Source organism: Onychostoma macrolepis, chromosome 07 (assembly GCF_012432095.1).
Source record: "Onychostoma macrolepis isolate SWU-2019 chromosome 07, ASM1243209v1, whole genome shotgun sequence".
Lineage (NCBI taxonomy): Eukaryota > Metazoa > Chordata > Actinopteri > Cypriniformes > Cyprinidae > Onychostoma > Onychostoma macrolepis.
Window position 1 is genome coordinate 27,782,738 of NC_081161.1, and position 21,022 is coordinate 27,803,759.

General features: G+C 38.8%; 1 protein-coding gene across 1 annotated transcript; it reads right to left on the minus strand.

Annotated features, from left to right (window-relative positions):
- Positions 1-5,527: 5,527 nt before the first annotated feature.
- Positions 5,528-7,677, minus strand: LOC131544632 (zinc finger protein 862-like). Its single transcript, XM_058782976.1, has 4 exons — positions 7,258-7,677; positions 6,933-7,150; positions 6,619-6,756; positions 5,528-6,355 (listed from the first exon to the last, which is right to left on the minus strand). The coding sequence occupies exons 1-4, from the start codon at positions 7,398-7,400 to the stop codon at positions 5,988-5,990; spliced, it is 867 nt and encodes a 288-aa protein (XP_058638959.1). The 5' UTR covers positions 7,401-7,677; the 3' UTR covers positions 5,528-5,987.
- Positions 7,678-21,022: the final 13,345 nt, after the last annotated feature.

Genomic DNA, 21,022 nt, shown 5'->3' on the forward strand with positions numbered 1-21,022 from the left:
TCTTTTGTCCTAAATGAGATCCTAACTGAAATCACTATGGTTACTAAACAGATATGATTCTTGTGTTAGATTATATCTATAATATGGCCCCAGATCAGATCGAGAACACAAGGCAATTTGTATGCATTTATGCTGATAAACATTGTTGTTCAAATGTGAGAACTGAAGCAAAGCAGTGGTTTTGTGCCATAGCCACCAAAAAGCATAGCATGTTTTGCAACTGCTGCATGCCGATTGGCTTTCCAGTATAGTACTTGACATTTTAATTACCAGATGACTTGATTTAATTTTTTTTTAATAGCTGATTTACAGTATGCAGATAGACAACAGACTTAGAATGGAATTTTTCAAGCAAACTCTGGTCGATGGCATGTGTTTTCATTCAGCATTATTTGTCTGCACTCCAGAGTGTGCTTGAAGTGACGAGGCCTTATGAAGACTGCTCATATTCTCATGTGGCACAAAACATTTATCCAATGGGCAAGTGGAAACAATCCATTACAAACTCATCATTCATAAATGGCCCGCTGCAGACCCCCAGCCTTCAAAAGTCTTACTTCTCATTTGAGTGAAATACCATACGGTGTGCAAAGACTGACCAATAACCCCCCACCCAGTTAACGGCATCTGAGTGGGCCCCTTAAGGGTTGTAACTCCGGAAAAAAACTCAAGTGCTGTCTGTTCTCTGCTTTGGGAGGAAGAGTGTGAGGAATGTGACACTGAATTGGCCATGCCAATGATGTCCAGCTTGTCCTGTGGTGGGATGGCTCCTGTCAGGGAATGAGCACATCTGGAGTTCTGGAACATTTTGGCTAAGCAATTCAGTCCCTCAAGGAATATTTTTTGGATAAGTTTGTATCCAATACAAGCATGGGTTTTCCACATTATTTAGTGATACACCTGTTCCAACCCCCGTAGTCCCCCAGAGAGAGTCAAATGAGGTGAGACTGGAGGGGTGACGCCGTTTTGAGCACGTCTACAGAATAAGCATGATATTCTACGAATGTGGTAAGTAATATTTGAATGCTGCAACAAGCACGCCCCATGATAATTTGAACTTCCCCAGCAGGATCTGCTGAACAATGAGCTCTATTTCTATCCCAGTTGTCGTTCTAGCGGACATGCACGTCACAAGGTTTAGCTAACAGTTTTTGGCTGAGTGTGGTGCTCATGTGGCCCAAGCAGTAAAAGCTAAACTGCTTTTGAAGAGAACGTTTGGGCGCTCTTTCTCTTGGCAGTGGTGCGAATGGTAACAGAGAATGAGGCAGGGGCCAATGAGTTTATATGAGTCGGGAATGACCCTCTCACACACTTTCCCACATATAAAATTTAAATATCTGAGCGCTGACTTCCGTTAGTAGTTCTTCAGCAAAGGGATCCCTTAAACTCCTGTAGTAAAACTAACAAGCCTTAAGACCCATTCACAACAACAACGATAACCATAAAGATAACGATTTGAATGCCTGTATGGTGGCACTGACTTTCTATAGTTCCAACCAAGGTAACGCTGTTAAGAATTTGTTTATTATATCCTGGCATACACATTTCTTGGCTTAGGCTGAGATTTGACCTGACAAGAACTGTACGACCGAAGAAAGCACTGCTGTCTTTGAGAGGCCCAGGCCAAGGATGAGCGAAGACTGGAGGGAGAATCTGGCAGTAACATAAACACACACACACACACATATATCTGAACCTCATGCTCTGGCCTTGGCACACTGCACCCCTTGCCTGATAAAATTAGAATCAGGAAGCAGAACAAAACGTGAAGTGCTCTGCATGAGTACATATTAAGTTTCTCAGAAACTGAATGTCAGACACGTTTATGGTCTTGTTAATCAAAAGAAAAGGGGACCCCTGAACTCTGACTGACTGTATTTGGCCTGTAACCATACACCATGCGAATTTACTGAGCTCACTGACAGAGTGGCTTGTGTCTTTTAAAACATTTAGTCTGCCTCACTGCTCAAGACACATGGTCCTTTTCAATTTGCAGGATAGTTTTTGTAATTGCATTTCTTTCCCTTTGCAGTGTTGTTTTAGGGCGTGGAAATTTAAAAATAAAATTCCCTCCATAATTTATAATTAAATTAATTTGACCAAATTTTTAAATATGATTTGGAATTTAAACTGTCCTTTAAGGACAGCACCACATTTTTGTTGTATACGGTAGTGATTATTTTTTACAAGATTAAGCAGTACTCACATTCCTTACAAGTCATATCTCAAAGCAGTCTTTATTTCATCTAGTGTTGATGTCATGTCTATATAAACATAAGACGGAATATTTGAAACGTGAATTTGAAAACACACAACTTTTTGGTCTCTCAATGTTGAAGCACCCGATATTACTGTTTGTTAGTTAGTTAGTTTGTCTTAAATATATTTAGGAGATTTAACAGTCATGTTTTGATGCTCCATTATGCAGGTATTATGTCTCTTAAGCTGCTCCAGTAGTGCAGTCGGTTAGTGCGTGGTACTTATAAGGAGTCTGAGGGTGACAGAGCCTTCACATGCTATCGGAAATTTCCTATACTTCCCAGTTCTGAAGTTGTAATTATGAGTTTGTCGTGTTCAAGTGCTCAGAAAGTCGGAAAGAGTATAGGAATCATGGAGGAAAGCCCATTCATGAGTTCATTCTTGCCTATTAAAGCCAAAAGGTATGGTTTAACTGAACTGAAACCTATCAGCAATCATTTGATGTCTACATTTGGTCCTTATTATCACACAGAATGAGTCACACCCTCATTTTCTTTTCCCCCAGTTTGATTCATCTCTCTTTTTCCGGGCTTTTTGTTGGAGCATTTGCTCTAATTTCCCCAGTGGTGACCATATAGTTAGACTGGGAGCTCTTGGCATCGTTTGCATTGAATCAACAGCTTTGCATGGTCAAAGAAATGAATAGAAAAGGTCAGAGGCATGCTCTCTGGGAATTTGACCTTGGAATCTTCACTGTCTGTGCTTTGACAAGCAATTCTTATTACTTTCTCTTGATAATTGATGTTGGGGCATACCTCACTGACCCCCCTTTACTTCTCACTGTAACAACAGTTTCCACAAAGAAAGGACAATTGTGCCTCTCCATTCCACCTCATGCCACTTCCCAGCTCCCTCTGTACCTTGCATGCCAGGAACAATGATTATGGCAGCAGGGGTTGTGTATAGTGGTTGTTTTTGGGGGGTACATGAGGACAGTCAGGGGGATCCTTTACTTCTGTTGCCAGGTCCTCAACAGGAGTCTCCTGGGATTGCTGCTGGTGTAGCACGCTCTTCCTCTCCTCCACAAAGGGAGATTTAGCTCTTGCTGTGTTTAGGGAAGTGGACTCAGAGGGAGGTGGAATCAGAAAAAAGGAATCTAGAGCAAAGAAACAATAGCATCACAAAAAAGAACAGTCATGTCCTTTTAATGTTTGCAGAAAGCTCCTTGCTCCCCCCTCAGGCATTTTTAGCATTGTGTGTGACTGCCCACCCAGGACTACGACATTAGTTAACATACTGCGCAGAGATGGGCACAAATACATCAAAATGTATTTAAAATACAAATACAAAATACTGTGTGAGAAAATGTATTTAAATACAAATACAAAATGCTGTGTGAGAAAATGTATTTAAATACAAATACAGTATTTTGTAAATACAGAAAATACATACTTTATCGCTCTGACGTGTCAATAACTCCTGCCCACTAAAAGCTCCACAAATATATTTGCATACCACGACAATATATACACTGTAAAAAGTGATAAGTTGACTTAACTTAAAAAAACTGAGGAAACCCGTTGCCTTAAAATGATTAAGTAAATAATAATTAAAACAAAAAAAAAGTTAAGTGAACTTGACAATTCACTTAACTTATTATTTTTTTTAATTATCATTTACTTGAATATTTTAAGGCAACAGGTTTCCTCAATTTTTTTTAAGTTAAGTCAACTTATCACTTTTTACAGTGTAAATGATATAGAAAAAGTTCAATTGATTTACACTTTATATCATCGCCAACATTTATATTGTAATATTGCTATAGCAAGCAGTAATTAATGAACACATTTGACTAGCTAGTTGATAAATCCAAAATCTGACCAAAAAACTGTCAAGACTGACTAGTGCTAATGCTATGTTCCCCTTGCTAGTGCTCATTTTTTCCTTCATGCTATTGCTAACTAAATGCAAATTTGAATGGTGTTCCATTTTTAACCTTAATCAACAAGTACAACTGACCATGACATCCTTACCTTATCTTATGCTGCATCCAGGCTTTTTTTTTTTTTTGTATGGCTTTTGTAGCTGGAAATTTGACATGAATGCTGTTGTCATATTTTCTACTTTCTACTATAATTTTTATACCCAAGTTTCTGAGTTGTGCAGGCCATAAAATTTAAATATGATGGAGGGGAAAACAGTTGCTGCTGGGACAGGTATGCTTTTTTTCCCCACAAAAGCAAGATCACCTTGTTTTACTGTCATGCACATAGTCATGTTTAAAAGTCATGCACATAGTAGTGCAATAACCATTTCAAGCATTTTGTATATTTTATACACAGCAAAACAGCATGTATTTGACTGAAAATCCAGAATCGTCAACAAGCTAACTAACTATAAAGATAGCACTGTGAATGTTTATATAGTTGTCAACGAATGGGATGCTACATTTTATTCAAAATTAAATATCTTGAATATCTACTATCTTGGCTTCAATAAGATTTTCCCAGGAAACCTGGCATCCTCCACGATTCTTATTCAGTCCAACAGCAAATCACTTGAATGCGACATGCTTGATGGTGTGATACAGCTGCAGCTCACATGAATGAAAGTGGCATGTTTGAGCTAGTTGATACAGGAAATCAGCAGTCTAATAAAGAGGTTGATTGACAAAAAGTATTGTGACATGTGATGTGTGACACCCAGCAGCCACAACAGCACTCATGTTTTATTTTTTTTCAAAAATTATTTTATTGCCTCTGATTGGTCATTGCATTCATAAGCTCAACAGAATCGTGTGTGATTGGTTATAATGCAGCGCTGTAAAAACGCGTCTGTCTCTGGCTCAGCGCCAGCCAGCGAACGCAGAATTGTGTTTAGCAGCTGATGATATGATGCACTGAAAGTTCTAATCACGCCGGTATGATTGTATCAAATATAGAAAATATTAATCGGCTTTTTTTTTTTTTTTGTCTTTTGGAAGCTGCATTCAAAATCCACTTGGCTCAAAAATCTGAGGGGGCACGTGCCCCCTAACTTTGAATGGGCATGACGCCTCTGACAGCCAGTTTAGTTTTACTTTTCTTTTTGTTTTCGTTTTGAAAAGCTTATTATCTTGGTAACAATTTACAATACGGTGACACTAATATGCATTAATTCATGCTTAACAAATGCACAGATAATAATTAGTTAATGTGTAACTCATGAAGAACTAAATTTATTAAGAATTACTGCATCAGCAATAAATGAACATTCGATATGATTCATAGATTAAGTAATCAATAAATTGTTATTAACTAATTGTTAAGTAATATGTCATTGTGGTTATAGATTTTGAATTAGTTAGTTAGTCATGTGCCTCAACAAGTAAAGTCATAACATAATGATACCTTAGCAAATCATTAGCTAATGATTAATTAAAGCAGACAACTGGAAGTTTAAAGGCATGGCTTCGACCCAATGTGATAATTAACATATGAATTTACTTCATTAGTTAATAAAATAAGTTATTAGGTAGTTAATATATTATGACCAGGGTTCTAAATTAACTTTTTTGATCACCAGCCAATGTGGCTGGTAACTTTCTAAAGTTACCAGCCAATCAGAATTTCCACTAGCCAAATTTTTTTCGGTGAAAATAAGAGAAATTATGAGTGCCACTGAATGAATTTGATCATTTTATTAGCATTGTTGGCATGAAAAACACATTTAAAGTACAATGCATACAACAAACAGAAAGTGCAAACATTTCATTTTAAGTTTGGGATCTATCTATCATTTGAATGTCTTTAGAGCTCTTCTTCTTCAGAGGTGCCATCAGAATCTGAGGCACACTCTGTTCCTTTTATTCCATGCTTGCGCACAAACTCAGGCCTGCGTGAGCGCAAACTGTCAGCATGCCAGATGTCAATTGCTTTGTTTGGATCAAAGTCTTTGATGTCAGGTGAGCACAACTGAGTTTTAAGGAGGTCAGAGAGGGTCTCACCTTTTAGGCGTGAGCGCCAGTCACTCTTTACCTGCTTCATAACACTGAACCCTCTTTCACAGTCAGCTGTAGTTGCAGGGATGGTGAGGAGAGCATCAAAAAGATCAAGGACATCAGGGCACCGATGGCGCAGCATTCTGTTCACAGCAGGCCAGGTCTTCTCAAAGATTCCTGTAGCAGGGTGAGACAGACAATATGCATTATGCACTTGCAAACAATTATACATTTTCAAATGCAACTTTAGTTATTAAAAGATTGCATCAAATTTGGATTGTGCCTTTAACAAATTACATTTACTCTGATTCCTGATAAACAAAATAAACATCACAATATTAGACATTTCTATAGAGCTTGGGAACTTTTCAAGCACTTGTTTAAAAATGCTACTGATAAGGTACATCAGATTTTTTTCTCAAACATCATTCTCCAAGTACCTTGGCTAAATCCTGCTGTGTACAGTTCAGTCTTGAGAATTGTCCACTGATCAGGGATCAACTCCACATCCACTCCAGCAGACAGTAAAAGAGGTCGGAAGTGACTGATGAGTTCGTTTACCTCTTCATCACCAAAATCTGAGAAGGAACAAAAGGGAAAAAATGTATATAAAGTTAAGCAGTTGTCTTAAAACATAAAATGCGTAAAGATTTGTTGTACACATACATGGTGGTTGAGGAGATTCCCTTTAAGTACCCAGAAAAGCGCTATATAAATGTAACAAATTATTATTATTATTATTTGAATTGCTAACCTGAACTCGTGTCTGCCTCTGGCCAGCACTTGAAACTGGTCAGCCGCATCGCCTGCAGGACACCACTGTTCACATCACTAAATCTAGCAGTGATGCACCGGCACAGAGAATTGATTAGCTCATTCTTTGCCTTGCCATGCTGGTCGGCATCAGTAGGCTTCAGGAGGACTCCCTCATAGGTGTCTGTGTCCAGCACTGCTCTCAGCTTAGGCCCAGGTCTACAATTGTGCAGAGATATTTATTATTTTTATTACATATTTTTATTTATACTGAGGTGAAAACTACCTAAAATCAAATCATAAATTGTAGGATATATGATACATACCTTGACTTGTACTTTTCTATGACAGCCTGAGTGGAGGAAAGGCAGCTCAGATAGTTCGTCCGTTCGTTTCCATGGTTTCTCGCGCTGGTTTCACTGCAAACTGCGCGCAGCCAATGGGCGTATGAAACGTCATCGCGTAGCATTATTTACGGCACAGTGTTCATGGGAAATGTAGGAAGTGCTACCAGGGGGATAAACGACCGAGAGAACAGAGCCTTATGTATCATGCATGGAATGTCTCATGTATCACCAGCCAAACTGGCTAGTAAGTTTTTATTAACACCCGCCAAAATGAATTTTAACCCGCATTTGGCGGGTTGGCGGGTGTTAATTTAGAACCCTGATTATGACGCATTTAACTGATAACAATTTATTGATTACTTAATCTGTGAATCATATCAAATGTTCATTAGTTGCTGATGCAGTAATCATTAATAAATGGTTTAGTTCATCATGAGTTATACAGTGGGGCAAAAAAGTATTTAGTCAGCCACCAATTGTGCAAGTTCTCCCACTTAAAAAGATGAGAGAGGCCTGTAATTTTCATCATAGGTATACCTCAACTATGAGAGACAAAATGAGAAAAAAAATCCAGAAAATCACATTGTAGGATTTTTAAAGAATTTATTTGCAAATTATGGTGGAAAATAAGTATTTGGTCAATAACAAAATTTCATCTCAATACTTTGTTATATACCCTTTGTTGGCAATGACAGAGGTCAAATGTTTTCTGTAAGTCTTCACACACTGTTGCTGGTATTTTGGCCCATTCCTCCATGCAGATCTCCTCTAGAGCAGTAATGTTTTGGGGCTGTCGCTGGGCAACACGGACTCCAAAGATTTTCGATGGGGTTGAGATCTGGAGACTGGCTAGGCCACTCCAGGACCTTGAAATGCTTCTTACGAAGCCACTCCTTCGTTGCCAGGCGGTGTGTTTGGGATCATTGTCATGCTGAAAGACCCAGCCACGTTTCATCTTCAATGCCCTTGCTGATGGAAGGAGGTTTTCACTCAAAATCTCATGATACATGGCCCCATTCATTCTTTCGTTTACACGGATCAGTCGTCCTGGTCCCTTTGCAGAAAAACAGCCCCAAAGCATGATGTTTCCACCCCCATGCTTCACAGTAGGTATGGTGTTCTTTGGATGCAATTCAGCATTCTTTCTCCTCCAAACACGACAAGTTGAATTTTTACCAAAAAGTTCTATTTTGGTTTCATCTGACCATATGATCATCCAAATGCTCTCTAGCAAACTTCAGTGTGTTACTGATGGTAGCCTTTGTTACTTTGGTCCCAGCTCTCTGCAGGTCATTCACTAGGTCCCCCCGTGTGGTTCTGGGATTTTTGCTCACAGTTCTTGTGATAATTTTGACCCCACGGGTGAGATCTTCGTGGAGCCCCAGATCGAGGAGATTATCAGTGGTCTTGTATGTCTTCCATTTTCTAATAATTGCTCCCACAGTTGATTTCTTCACACCAAGCTGCTTACCTATTGCAGATTCAGTCTTCCCAGCCTGGTGCAGGTCTACAATTTTGTTTCTGGTGTCCTTTGACAGCTCTTTGGTCTTAGCCATGGTGGAGTTTGGAGTTGGACTGTTTGAGGTTGTGGACAGGTGTCTTTTATATTGATAACAAGTTCAAACAGATGCCATTAATACAGGTAACGAGTGGAGGACAGAGGAGCCTCTTAAAGAAGAAGTTACAGGTCTGTGAGAACCAGAAATCTTGCTTGTTTGTAGGTGACCAAATACTTATTTTACCAAGGAATTTACCAATGAATTCTTTAAAAATCCTACAATGTGATTTTCTGGATTTTTTTTTTTCTCATTTTGTCTCTCATAGTTGAAGTATACCTATGATGAAAATTACAGGCCTCTCTCATCTTTTTTAAGTGGGAGAACTTGCACAATTGGTGGCTGACTAAATACTTTTTTGCCCCACTGTACATTAACTCATGATTATCTGTGCATTAGTTAAGCATTATTTAATGCATATTTGTGCACCCTTATTGTAAAGTGTTACCGTTATCTTTGCTGTTTACCTCAAGTTACGCTATGGAGGCTTTCCTTAATTTTTTTTATATTGTTATTTATTTGATTCCTCAGTGTTTGCTAAACATTCTGTAATTTATTAGTCGGTATATAATACAACAAAATATGTGATGTATCCTATGCCATGCCTCGTCTTATTCGTTTTTGTTAATAAATGTTATGCAAGCTAGTTTGTCATTGTAGCCCACTGTTTTATTGTTGTTGTGCTTTTAAATTAAGAGTAACAATGAATCCATCTTTTGTTTTAGTCTTAAAAAGTGAAAGGTGTATCAATATAAGCAAAACAGACAATTATCTATTTTTGTAAAACGTGACACCAAGACTGCAAATTTGAAAGTGAAAGTGAAATTGCACGAAAAAAGGAACACTTGTTCACAAAATTTAAATCACAAATAATACTGATGAAAAAGAACGGGTTGAATGTTGAACACATTTGTTACCATATAACTATGAACTATGATAAAAGTTCATCAGCATGCATTGATCAAATGTTGTAGAAAAAAATTTAATAAATAAAATTTAAAAAAATGCTACCAAATTATGTACTCGAACCAACTAAGAAAGTTAGTCGCAAAAGTGCGACCAGTGGGAAGAATGAGTCTAGAGCCCTGAAGAATCTGTCCCCATTCCTGCGAGCATCTTCTTTGGCCTGATGGCGCTGTCTGAGTTTTGCAGTGAACCATGGTTTGTCATTGTTGAATGTTAAAAGAGTCCTGTTAGCAATGCATATATCCTCACAGAAACTGATATATGATGTTACAGTCTCTGTGAGCTTGTCCAGATCGGTGGCAGCAGCTTCAAAAACAGTCCAATCAGTGAGAAAGAAACAGGCTTGTAAATCCCGCTCTGCTTCATTAGTCAATCTTTTTTACAGTCCTTAATACAGGTTTAGCTGATTTCAGTTTCTGCCTGTAGGTTGGTATGAGATGAACTAAATAGTGATCAGAGAGCCCCAAAGCTGTAATATAATAAGAGTAATATGCATTCTTTATTGCCGTGTAACAGTGATCCAGTATATTACTGTCTCTGGTGGTACATGTGATGTGCTGTCTGTATTTTGGCAGTTCACAGGAGGGATTTGCTTTATTAAAGTCCCCTAGAATGATTAAAACAGAGTCGGGGTGTTGTTGCTCAGTCTCTGTGATCTGATCAGCGAGTTTCTGTAAAGCTGAGATCACGTGCGCTTGCGGAGGAATGTAAACACTCACAAGAATGAAGAGTAAAACTCCCAGGCGAATAGAACGGCTTACAGTTAATGAAGAGCGCTTCTAGGTCGGGACAGCACATCTTCTTTACACAATTACATCTGTACAGCACCTTTCGTTGATATAAAAGCATGTCCCTTCGCCGCGTGATTTCCCCATTGATTCTGCGTCGCGATCCGCTCTAAACAGCTGAAAGTCTGGCAGATGTAGCGTGCTTTCCAGAATGGCGTTATTCAACCAGGTTTCTGTGAAACACAGAGCAGCAGAGTTTGAAAAATCCTTATTTGTCCGGGAGAGCAGAAGTTTGTCAGTTTTGTTGGGTAGAGAGCGAGATTCGCCAGATGGATGCTAGGCAACAGCGTTCGAAATCGCGCTGTGTTCACGAGCATGCCGGCTCGCATCCCCCTTCTGTGCATCCTGAAGCGTTTGACCAGCGCCGCTGCTCCACCAACTACAACGTTCAGCAAAACGTCCGAATAATCGAATTCCGGTAAAAAATTTTGTGGTGTGTTCTGCCGAATGTTCAGCAGTTCATCCCTGGTAAAACTGATCGTGTTTGAGAAACAAACACTGGAGAACTAAGCACTGTGGCTGCCATGTGCAATGCCATCTTAGATTTATATCCTTATATCGATCTAAGTTTGGAAGCATGGAAGTATGTTTGGAAGTATGACAGCTGGTTTGAGCAGGTCCTTAGCTGGTCATGTGCTGGTCCTAAGCAAATAGCTCCTGCTCAGGACCGTCTCATAACCAGCTCAGGACTAACTTAAACCAGCTCACGACCAACTAAGGACCAGCTTAAACCAGCTGCAATGCTTCAAAACATACCTAACCAGCATATTCTGGTTCTTTCAGCAGGGACAGCATATACAAAATAGAGGCTTCGGTTATTTGTCTTCTTCAGTGAATCATTATTACGATTATTTTTCAATCACTACTGTATGTCATTATTTTCTGCAATCAAAAAGTTTTTCCAATATTGTAATTTTGGGTAGAACAAATATTTTTTGTGGAAAAAAGATACATTGTTTACTGTAAATATTAGGTAAACAACTAAATATTTTCCAAATAATACAGTAGGTCTAAATATAAATTATATTTAAGGATTCTATATAGTGGTATTAAAAAATGAAATGAATATGATCAGTCTAAGACATATGATTTCAGTCATAATTGTGACACAATGTGTAGTTACCGTATTTTACTTTTCATGGCAAAAAATAAGTTATTAATAAGAAATACATGTAGGGGGTAAAACACAGTCTATGGCCGGGTGAAATCAGAGAATGAAAGTGTAGAAGAGCATGTGTCCTGAGGGAAACTGCAGGGATTGAGAAATGTCTAAGTGGTTGCAGCTTTCAGAACCATGAGTCTGGGCAGTCATCACGTTAGAGCTATCCAGCTTTGTTGCTGTCTTCTTTGAAACGGAGGACACACACAATACTTGGAACCACATTTTATGGCAGTGTGACACAGGGAAATGAGCCCTACTGCAAGCTGCCAGCAGTGCTCTCACAGTTTCAGCTAAATGTGAGCAGAGCAGAAAAATTATTGGTGAATGGAGGTATCTTATTCATAGCCATGGAAAATCCTCTTCTTTTTCCTGCTATCATTCTTAATCAGTTTGCATCTTTGTAATCTTTGCAAAGGTGCAAAGTTGAAGCATTTGTTTTAATTAATGTGATTAATTTCAACATTAATCATTAAAAATGGCAAGGACACAAAATGCGAGGGTTAAGAAATCAAATCCCAACATAAATCATCCAGTCTCTGATAGAACTCCACTAACATTGGCCTCGAAATGTTCAAGAACATCTTCAAAGTCATGGCCAAAAACCAGCACAACCAAAATGAAACACGTCTTTTTGATTAACAGAGGCAGGTGCTAGTGGAGTTACTGATAGTTCCCACACACTGTGAAAAGCACTACAGACCCCAGATCAGTGTCCTTGAGAGTCTTGTGATAATTACATAAAAATCTGCCGTCCATGTTACAGTCGCATTCCAAAATGGGTTAGATGATCTCAGGCACTCTGCAATATGTATGCACTGGAAAAATGTGACACGGAAGGAAGGAAAAAATTAAGCGTAATACAGACAGAATACGTGATTGGCTGCTTGTCTCTGTGCAAGCAAAACAGAGACAGTCACGGAATTTCAGTCACTGATTTGTCTGTCACATTTTTATGACAATAGAAGAATGTCTAGGGAAATATGATTCACACATTGCTCCATGTGTGCTGCAGTGCAGAATGAAAAAAAAAAAAAAAACAGTGTTTTGTTACACTGTTCCCTAGTGTACAATGTATTTTAATGTTTCATTAAATTTGAGTGAAAAAGAGTGTTATTTTTTTTATAACACTTGGCAAGATTCAGGAAGTTATGAAAACACACTGTACTGTCACTCTGTGTTCTGTATATATAAGTTATTTCTCATTCTTAGGAAATCTCTAAACCAGGGGTCCTCAGCTCTGGACTTTGAAATTCACTTTCTTGCAGAGTTTAGCTCCAACACTAATCGAACATACTTCAGGATTACTACAAAGTGGCAGTAGGTGTGTTTATCCAGGTTTATCCAGGTTGGAGCTAATCTCTGAAGGAAAGTGGATCTCAAAGTCCAGAGTTGAGGACCTCTGCTCTAAACAGTTTTATACAACAGTGAGTTAGTTCCTATGTTCGAATTTAAGTGACTTTATGAATGATTCATTCAGCAGATTCGTTCAAAAACATGGATTCATTTAAGGATGCAAAAAATTACTACCTTTAAGAGAGCGGGTCACTGAATCATTTACTCAACCTTCCCCGCGTGAGAGCCGTGTTTTACCCACCATAAAACCAAAAGAATAGCCCTGTTTTTTAAGAGGCCATGACACTGGGTTTCTCTAGTTTTAAGCACAGCAACGCATTTCTGTGTCAATGTCCTGAGGTGGCAGTATTGCACCTGACATGTAAGTTACTCAGTATTAATTTCTTGTTTATGAAATTTGTTTTGTAGAAATTATGTCTTCACTCACACCATGTCATTATTACCGTAATTTCTAGATGAGAACTGGGCGTTTTACTCCAGTTCGGTTTGAAAGGTCCTGCGGGCACCCCGAAATTTATGGAAAAATTTCTTATGCACACAGAGACCGGACATAAAGCAGATAGCTTGGAAAAAATTAAGCGAGGAAGTTGTACTACCTGGTAAGTGATGAAAATATGCGCCTGTTACTCGATTCTAGCTATGAGTTGTTGTTGTAGATGTGCCTGAAGACACTTCTCATTTTGCATTGTTTTTATTCGTGAAACACATCCCGCGAGTAATTTAGAGCGAATAATGAAATATTTGCTTCGCTTGGAGTGCACACACACCAGTATGCATTTCTCTGGTTGCCTAACTCCATTAATGTCAAATGCGCATTTTGAGTTATCATTGGACAAAACTACAGTGCAAGTAACAGTGGTTATACAAATGTTATTAATAAACTTATAGTTTAATTAGTTGGCATTAGTTCAAATTGTCATTATTTTGTATAACTGAAAGCAACCACCAGAACAAAACAAAAATAGAACAAGAAGGGCATTTTCCAATCAGTGGGCTTTTATCAACTGCCCATGAAAGCCCACACCTAAACCTAGCCCTGGACCTAAACCTAGTATAGAGGAAATCAGGATTCAGGAAAAGCAGTTGAAAAATGCTCACAGATTGGGAAATGCCCTTAATTGTTTGGGCAACGCACCCATACTGCAGGGACCTATAGCCTACTTGATTTTGAGTGTTTCCATGTGATGTTGCACTGGCCAGATAGTACAAGTTGACTTTACAAATAATAATTATGCCTATACAAGGATATGAATGCTTTTTACAAACTGGAATCTCATACAGTAATTCTGACAAGGTGTGAATGCATCTAATGTGGCCTTCAGTTGGAGTCAGAAATATAGCAGGCTAATTACGAGTTCCGAGTTGTGATGTTGGAAGGGACGTGTCAGGAGAGAAGTTGTGGCTTAATGTGTAGTGAGTTGGACCTTGCCCAAAGGTCGCAGGTTCAGTTAGGAACACTCCACTATTTTTGAAAATAGGCTCATTTTCCAGCTCCCCAAGAGTTAAACAGTTGAGTTTTACCGTTTTCGAATCCATTCAGCCGATCTCCGGGTCTGGCGGCAGCACTTTTAGCTGCAGCTTAGCATAGCTCATTGAATCTGATTAGACCGCTAGCATCTCGCTCAAAAATGACCAAAGAGTTTCGATATTTTTCTTATTTAAAACTTGACTCTTCTGTAGTTACAGTCGTGTACTACGACTGATGGAAAATAAAAAGTTGCGATTTTCTAGGCCGATATGGCTAGGAACTATACTCTCATTCCGGCATAATAATCAAGGAACTTTGCTGCCGTACCATGGGTGCAGCAGGCGCAATGATATCATTATCGATATCATTGTGCCTGCTGCACACATGGTACGGCAGCAAAGTTCCTTGATTATTACACCGGAATGAGAGTATAGTTCCTAGCCATATCGGCCTAGAAAATCGCAACTTTTCGTTTTCCATCAGTCTTAGTACACGACTGTAACACTCAATACCATGTGCAAGGCACCTAACCCCCTAACTCTCCAAATGTTCCCCAGGCACCACCGCAAAAATGGCTGTCCAGTCTGGGCATGTGCATGCTTGAACCTGGATGGGTTAAATGTAGAGGACAAATTCTGAGTATGAATTACCATACTTGGCCTTCACGTCACTTTACTCTTATTATTAGATATCAGTGTGCAAAAAAATAAAGGCTTTAGAAATACAAAGACAGTGCACTCATATAAATGGGAGAAAATGCTATGTGCAATATAGAGGAATAAGTCCCACGCAGTCACGCAGCTGCCATTAGAAGCTCTGGTTGCCATAGAAACAGTCAGTGTCCTGAGATGTGCACTTTAGGGCTGCATATGCATACTGGCTGGTCCGGCCTGAACTATAACCTTTTTTGTTAGCAGAACCATAGCTGGGGTTCGCGGGACCCCGGTGCAGATTGTACCCATGGGACCTGTTTGAAATTATGTAAATAGCACGAATAAATAAATAGAACAAAGATACCAATTAAACAATGTTTACTTTTTTCTTTTTTTTTAAGTTTGTAGGTGTCCAGGTACAAAAACCGAATTAAATGTAAAATAGCATTGCATAGTCTTCACTGAATAAATTAAATATAGATTAATTTTGTTAAAACTACAAAGTAATTCAGTAAAGAGATATGAGTGATTTTCTCCCATTTAATTTCGTGGACTAATATTAAGAACACTGACAGCAGCTAGTAAATTAGGCGCGGTCACTATAATAGACAACACAGTCAATATAATGATACATATTTCTTTCTCAACTGTTTGGTTTCACTTAAGGCATAACAGACCATTTTTTTTCGAGGATATTCGCAAAGACAAGTATTGTGACAATTTTGTATATATTTGTCGGTTCAAGGGCAAGAGGCAAAACTCAATTCGGTGTTCAAGGGCTATGAGACACAGCTCTCTGCGTGCGTGCTGTGCGGACAGAATACAGTGCACAAGCTTTTCGCGTGTTTTTGTGATTGTATGTTTAAACTGTCGAGGTGTATTTGTTTGTTCAGGTGCGGGAAGATGTGAAGGAGAGCTTGGTTCAGTGTTTGCACGCTGTCTGTGAGCACGGCAGGGACTGAGCGTCTTAGGCTGGCCTCAGCCAGTTGGTTGAAATCGCTGCCCCGATTTCCTCATAAATAATAAGCAGTGTCTCACAACAAGCCAAAATGTTGTCACATTTTACAGACCCCACCCACAACAATTGACGGACACTGCTGTATTAGCAGAGACCCCGCCCTGAGTGAGCCGCACACAATCCACCATGTTTATCTTCACACTAGCATTTAAAAGCAGCATTCAAGTAACAAATGCCTTCTTATTAAAGCTACAGAAGTTATTCAGTCCAGATTCAGTGCAGTGAGTGATTTTCTGTTTTTATTTTATTGTTTTGGTCATATTAACCGAGTATACAGCAGTATAGGTACTTTCTATACTGTATATACTGTCACCTAATACAGTGGTTTTAAAAAAAATTTAAGCATGACCTTTTTTTTCTTTTTAAATTGATATGACCCATATCTGCATTACTGCAAATTTACATACAATCAAGCATACATAAGCGTGTGTGCGCGTACATAATTTACTTTAATGAGAAGGATGGGCCAGCATATTCTGCATAATCTGGTAGCAAGCCAGTTCACAGGACGACTGGGAAACACACATGTCCGGAGACGCCTTCAACTTGTTTCATTCTTTCGTCTTCATTTTGGTTGACACATATAGGTAGTTGTAAAATGCAGTAGCAATGAAATGCTTCCCAGACAGCAAGCAGTGTCGGCCCATATCCGGCCCACAACTGGCCCGCATGGATTTCACATGGGCCAGATGTGGGCTGGATCTGGGCCAGAACTATGTTGCTGTCTGGGTTGCTATGCTCAGCATCACATACTCAGTGGAGAGGTTAATCCAGAATGAAGACAATTTTTCTGTTTTGTGAAGAGTTTTCAATGTGCCGTCACAGGTTAGCTGCAGCATTTCTGATTCGTCAGAAGGATTTAAATTCAGTCCAGCAGTTGAATCTGGAGTTTCAATGTCAAAGTCAAATGGATTTTTCACCCACCGCATGTCTTATAATTCATTGAACTTCTCCGTGGCAAAGTAGCAACCGAAATTCCCCATCAGTGCATCCAGATGTGACTGAATGAGGCGGGTCAAGTCAGCAACCGTTTTCTTGGACACACTATTTTCTTCAATGTGTTTCATCATTGTCAGGAGCATATAGTAGCTTGAAGATTTGAGTCGCAGCTGCCAGAGTTCGAGTGATTTTTTGAAAGCTTGAATTTGTTCAGAATGTCTGAAAATATTGTCCTCCCTTCCTTGTAGTTTTAGATTAATTTCGTTCATAACAGAAAAAATGTCAGCAAGACAAGAAAGGGATAAAAGACACTTTTCATCACTGAATGAGCTGCGTATTTCATCCCTCAATTCGTTCACTCGACTGACCACCCTGCCCTTCGACAGCCATCTCACCTCTGTATGAAAGAGTAAATGTGTGTGCTCTGCTCCTATTTCAGTACACAGGGCCTGAAAAAGTCGGCTGTTAAGAGCACTACCTTAAATGTAGTTCACAACTTTAACAACATCTCTCATCACCACGTCAAGCTCGGGTGGGATTCCTTTTGATGCCAAAGCTTCACGATGAATAAAACAATGATTCCAAACAATGTTCTGTCCTGCTGCATCCTTAATCTTTCTGACAACTCCGCTATTTTAGGCAGTGATATTGGCCGCCCTTTCGCTGGTGATGCCTTTGCAATTGGCCCATTCTAGACCGCATTTTGCCATTAAAGCATTTAATTATTCAGAAATATGTGCTCCTGATGTGCTGGATGGCAATGGCAGCACAGAATATCTTCAACAAATTCACCTGGCCAGACGTCCCGAACATAAACCAGTAGCATAGTGCTTGATGCATCAGTGCTCTCGTCCAGCTGAATAGCAAAATCCTTTGTTGACTTCAGTCTTGCTATCAGCTGTTCTTCCAAATTCTGGGCAATATCCCAAATTCGGCGTGACACCGTATTGTCACTAAGAGGAATTAGTTTTAGCTTTTCAGATGCCTTTTCATCCAGAACTGTGTCTAATGCAGCAGGCAAAATTAATCTCTCTGCAATTGTATGTGGCGCTTTTTCTTTGGCAACATGATACGAAACTTTATAAGTGTATGATTTTCGATTGATTATTATGCTCCTGCTGAGTACCTGAGCTGATGACAGAATTTCTTGTGCCTTCCTATTAAAAAAAGCGGTCACACTTTATATTAGGTGGCCTTAACTACTATGTACTTACATCAAAAAATAAGTACAATGTATTTATTGTGGTCATATTGTATTGCAAAACACTTTTGGTGCTATTGAGGTGGGATACGGGTAAGGTTAGGGACAGGTTTGGTGATATGGGTAGGTTTAAGGGTGGGTTAAGGTGTAAGGGATGGGTCAACAGTGTAATTATAAATGTAATTACATAAATGAATTACAGATGTAATTACATATAGGTATTTAAAAAAATATAAGTACAATGTAAAAACATGTATGTACGCAATACATGCATTGTACCAAATTATTAATTTAAATGTAAGTACACAGTAGTTAAGACCACCTAATATAAAGTGGGACCAAAAAAGCTAATGGTTTGTCCTCAAAATCAGCATGACGTACTTAAATGTCTTTCTAACATTTCATCGCATATTACGCACATTGGTATTGCAGTATGGCGCAATAAGACATGAAAAAGAATGTAGTTTAATACTCACATGTACGCTCAGAAAACCGTATTTAAAAAGTTTAAACTTATATGGTTTAAATGCATGATTTCAGCACGATATACATAATCAAAACAAAACAGATGTTTTTTGGCAGAGTGTCTGTACAGAGGGTACAGGCTGTAAAGGCACAGCCCTATTCTGGAAAAGGGGGCGGGAAGCAGCAGCTCATTTGCATTTAAAGAGCCATGCATGAAAACTGCGTGTTTCTGCTTCCACTCAAAATAGGCATTTTCAAAATGATATAATAAATGATCTGTGGGGTATTTTGAGCTGAAACGTCACAGACACATTCAGGGGACACCTGAGACTTATATTTCATCTTGTAAAAAGGGGCATTATAGGTGCCCTTCAAGAATTTATATTGTTTCGTAAAAATGAGAATCAATTAAAATCTAGAAATCAATATATTTTTTTACCCAGCCCTATTTTTTTATGCTATTTGAGAATAATAAACAATATTAATCTGACAGTTCATGTCCGATTTTGTTACTGATTTGAAAGGTTAAGTCTGATGTGAATTTTAATCAGTGATTTTGTGAGTTATTTTAATTTTACATTCAGTGATGTGCAGAACAGCTGATAAACAAACAAGCTGACTTTTACGATTTGCTTTATGCAACAAACCTTTATTTTGATAACCTAAATAAGTGATAGAAGTTAATAATTTTCATATTTTTGAATTCATATGTATTGTATTTTGTATTGTATTTATTTTTTTTATTTTTTTGGCTACTGCTGTGTTAAGTTTTCAACTAGACTGTGTGACAAATATATAACAAATGCTGGACCAGACAGGTTTGAGTTTCTTAGGTGCACTTGAAAGCAGCATAAACCCTTATGCTTATATATGGATAACAGTTATTTGGATTTCGAAACAATGGCACTCGTGCTCTTGTGATATTGCTAAAAAAACAATGAAATTCTCTGGTTATAGACTTTTCTGTTGCATGTGAGTTTGTGTCCTCAAGTTTTGTAAACTCAGTAAGAATCAGCATGATTCTCTGTACTTAGCTGTAATGTCCTTACTTCATATAAATTAACAGTCTAGTGGAAGTCATCTGTTTTCTGCTTTTTACTGAACAAGTGGAGCCCAGATGTAGAAGAATAAGAACTTAGAGAGAAGCTTCCAAGAAATGGGGGGATTGGCCTAGTCCCGGTCTGGAGTGAATCAGTACTTACTAAATTATTTTACTGCACTATTTATTAACAACATTGTTCACTGAAAGCCTTTTCGGAAGAAGACTGGCACATAGCCTTGTACCACAGAGATGTTACATAACAGTACAGCACGTTTTATCAAAACCTAACTGAACAGTTTTCCTTATGTTAAGAGCTTCTTAAAAAACCACAACAAATTCCTTGTGTGTATGCACACACTTGGCGAACAAAGCTAATTCTGATTCTGATGTTGAATGCTTTAATGTTTCCTCAGGAATAACTGATGGTGAAGTTATTGGTCTTGACCACTAGCGGTCATGCCTATGTTCTCCCTTTTTATTGGCTGTGAGAATCATTGATTTTTAATCATTCTGTAACTGGACAATTATATGAAGTTCTTCAAAATGCTGATCCTCAATTATAAAGTAATGTCATGTCTAGTTGAACAGCCTACTATATTTAACTTAATCTGATATAATGGCAGACTTCCACAGATAGTCATCTCAGAGACAAGATGAGCTTGCTCCATTTGGAAAGAATTATGAAATCTTGCCTGCATGTTGACAGCAGGATATCAAGCAGGACAGCGGGCCTGTTTTGACAACATTTCTGAAGCCTGGGAAAAAAAAAATGTTCTGTACAGAAAAGTAGGGCAAGCTAGGGTAAACTGAAGAACTGTGGACATCGTGTGGGCGCAGTGTTCCCCTATCAAAAGCTACTCTCGATGCTGCGCTGAAAGCGCTATGGGAACATTCTTTGTTCGACCGGTTGTTGAAGCACGTGTGCCAAACACGCCAAACTTGGCTTAAATAACCTCGGTTAGGTGACGTCACTCGATTACGAACACCTGGAGGTTATAAATAGATGTGACGCGGAAACATCCTCAGGTCTTTTGTCTTCAAGGACCGCATTGTTGTGTGCGTGTGTGTGTGAGAAAAAAGTTCGATAAAAAAAAAAAAAAAGAGAGAAAAAAAAAAGGCAAAGCAGGAAGCGA

What these genes read in the sequence shown, in the direction of transcription:
- LOC131544632 (XM_058782976.1), bottom strand. Translation starts at nt 7,400, where the DNA reads ATGCTACGCGATGACGTTTCATACGCCCATTGGCTGCGCGCAGTTTGC. An exon ending in ATAGAAAAGTACAAGTCAAG is followed by an intron (nt 7,151 to 7,257) that starts GTATGTATCATA and finishes GCACAATTGTAG; the next exon opens with ACCTGGGCCTAAGCTGAGAG. An exon ending in CACAGCAGGATTTAGCCAAG is followed by an intron (nt 6,356 to 6,618) that starts GTACTTGGAGAA and finishes ACCCTGCTACAG; the next exon opens with GAATCTTTGAGAAGACCTGG.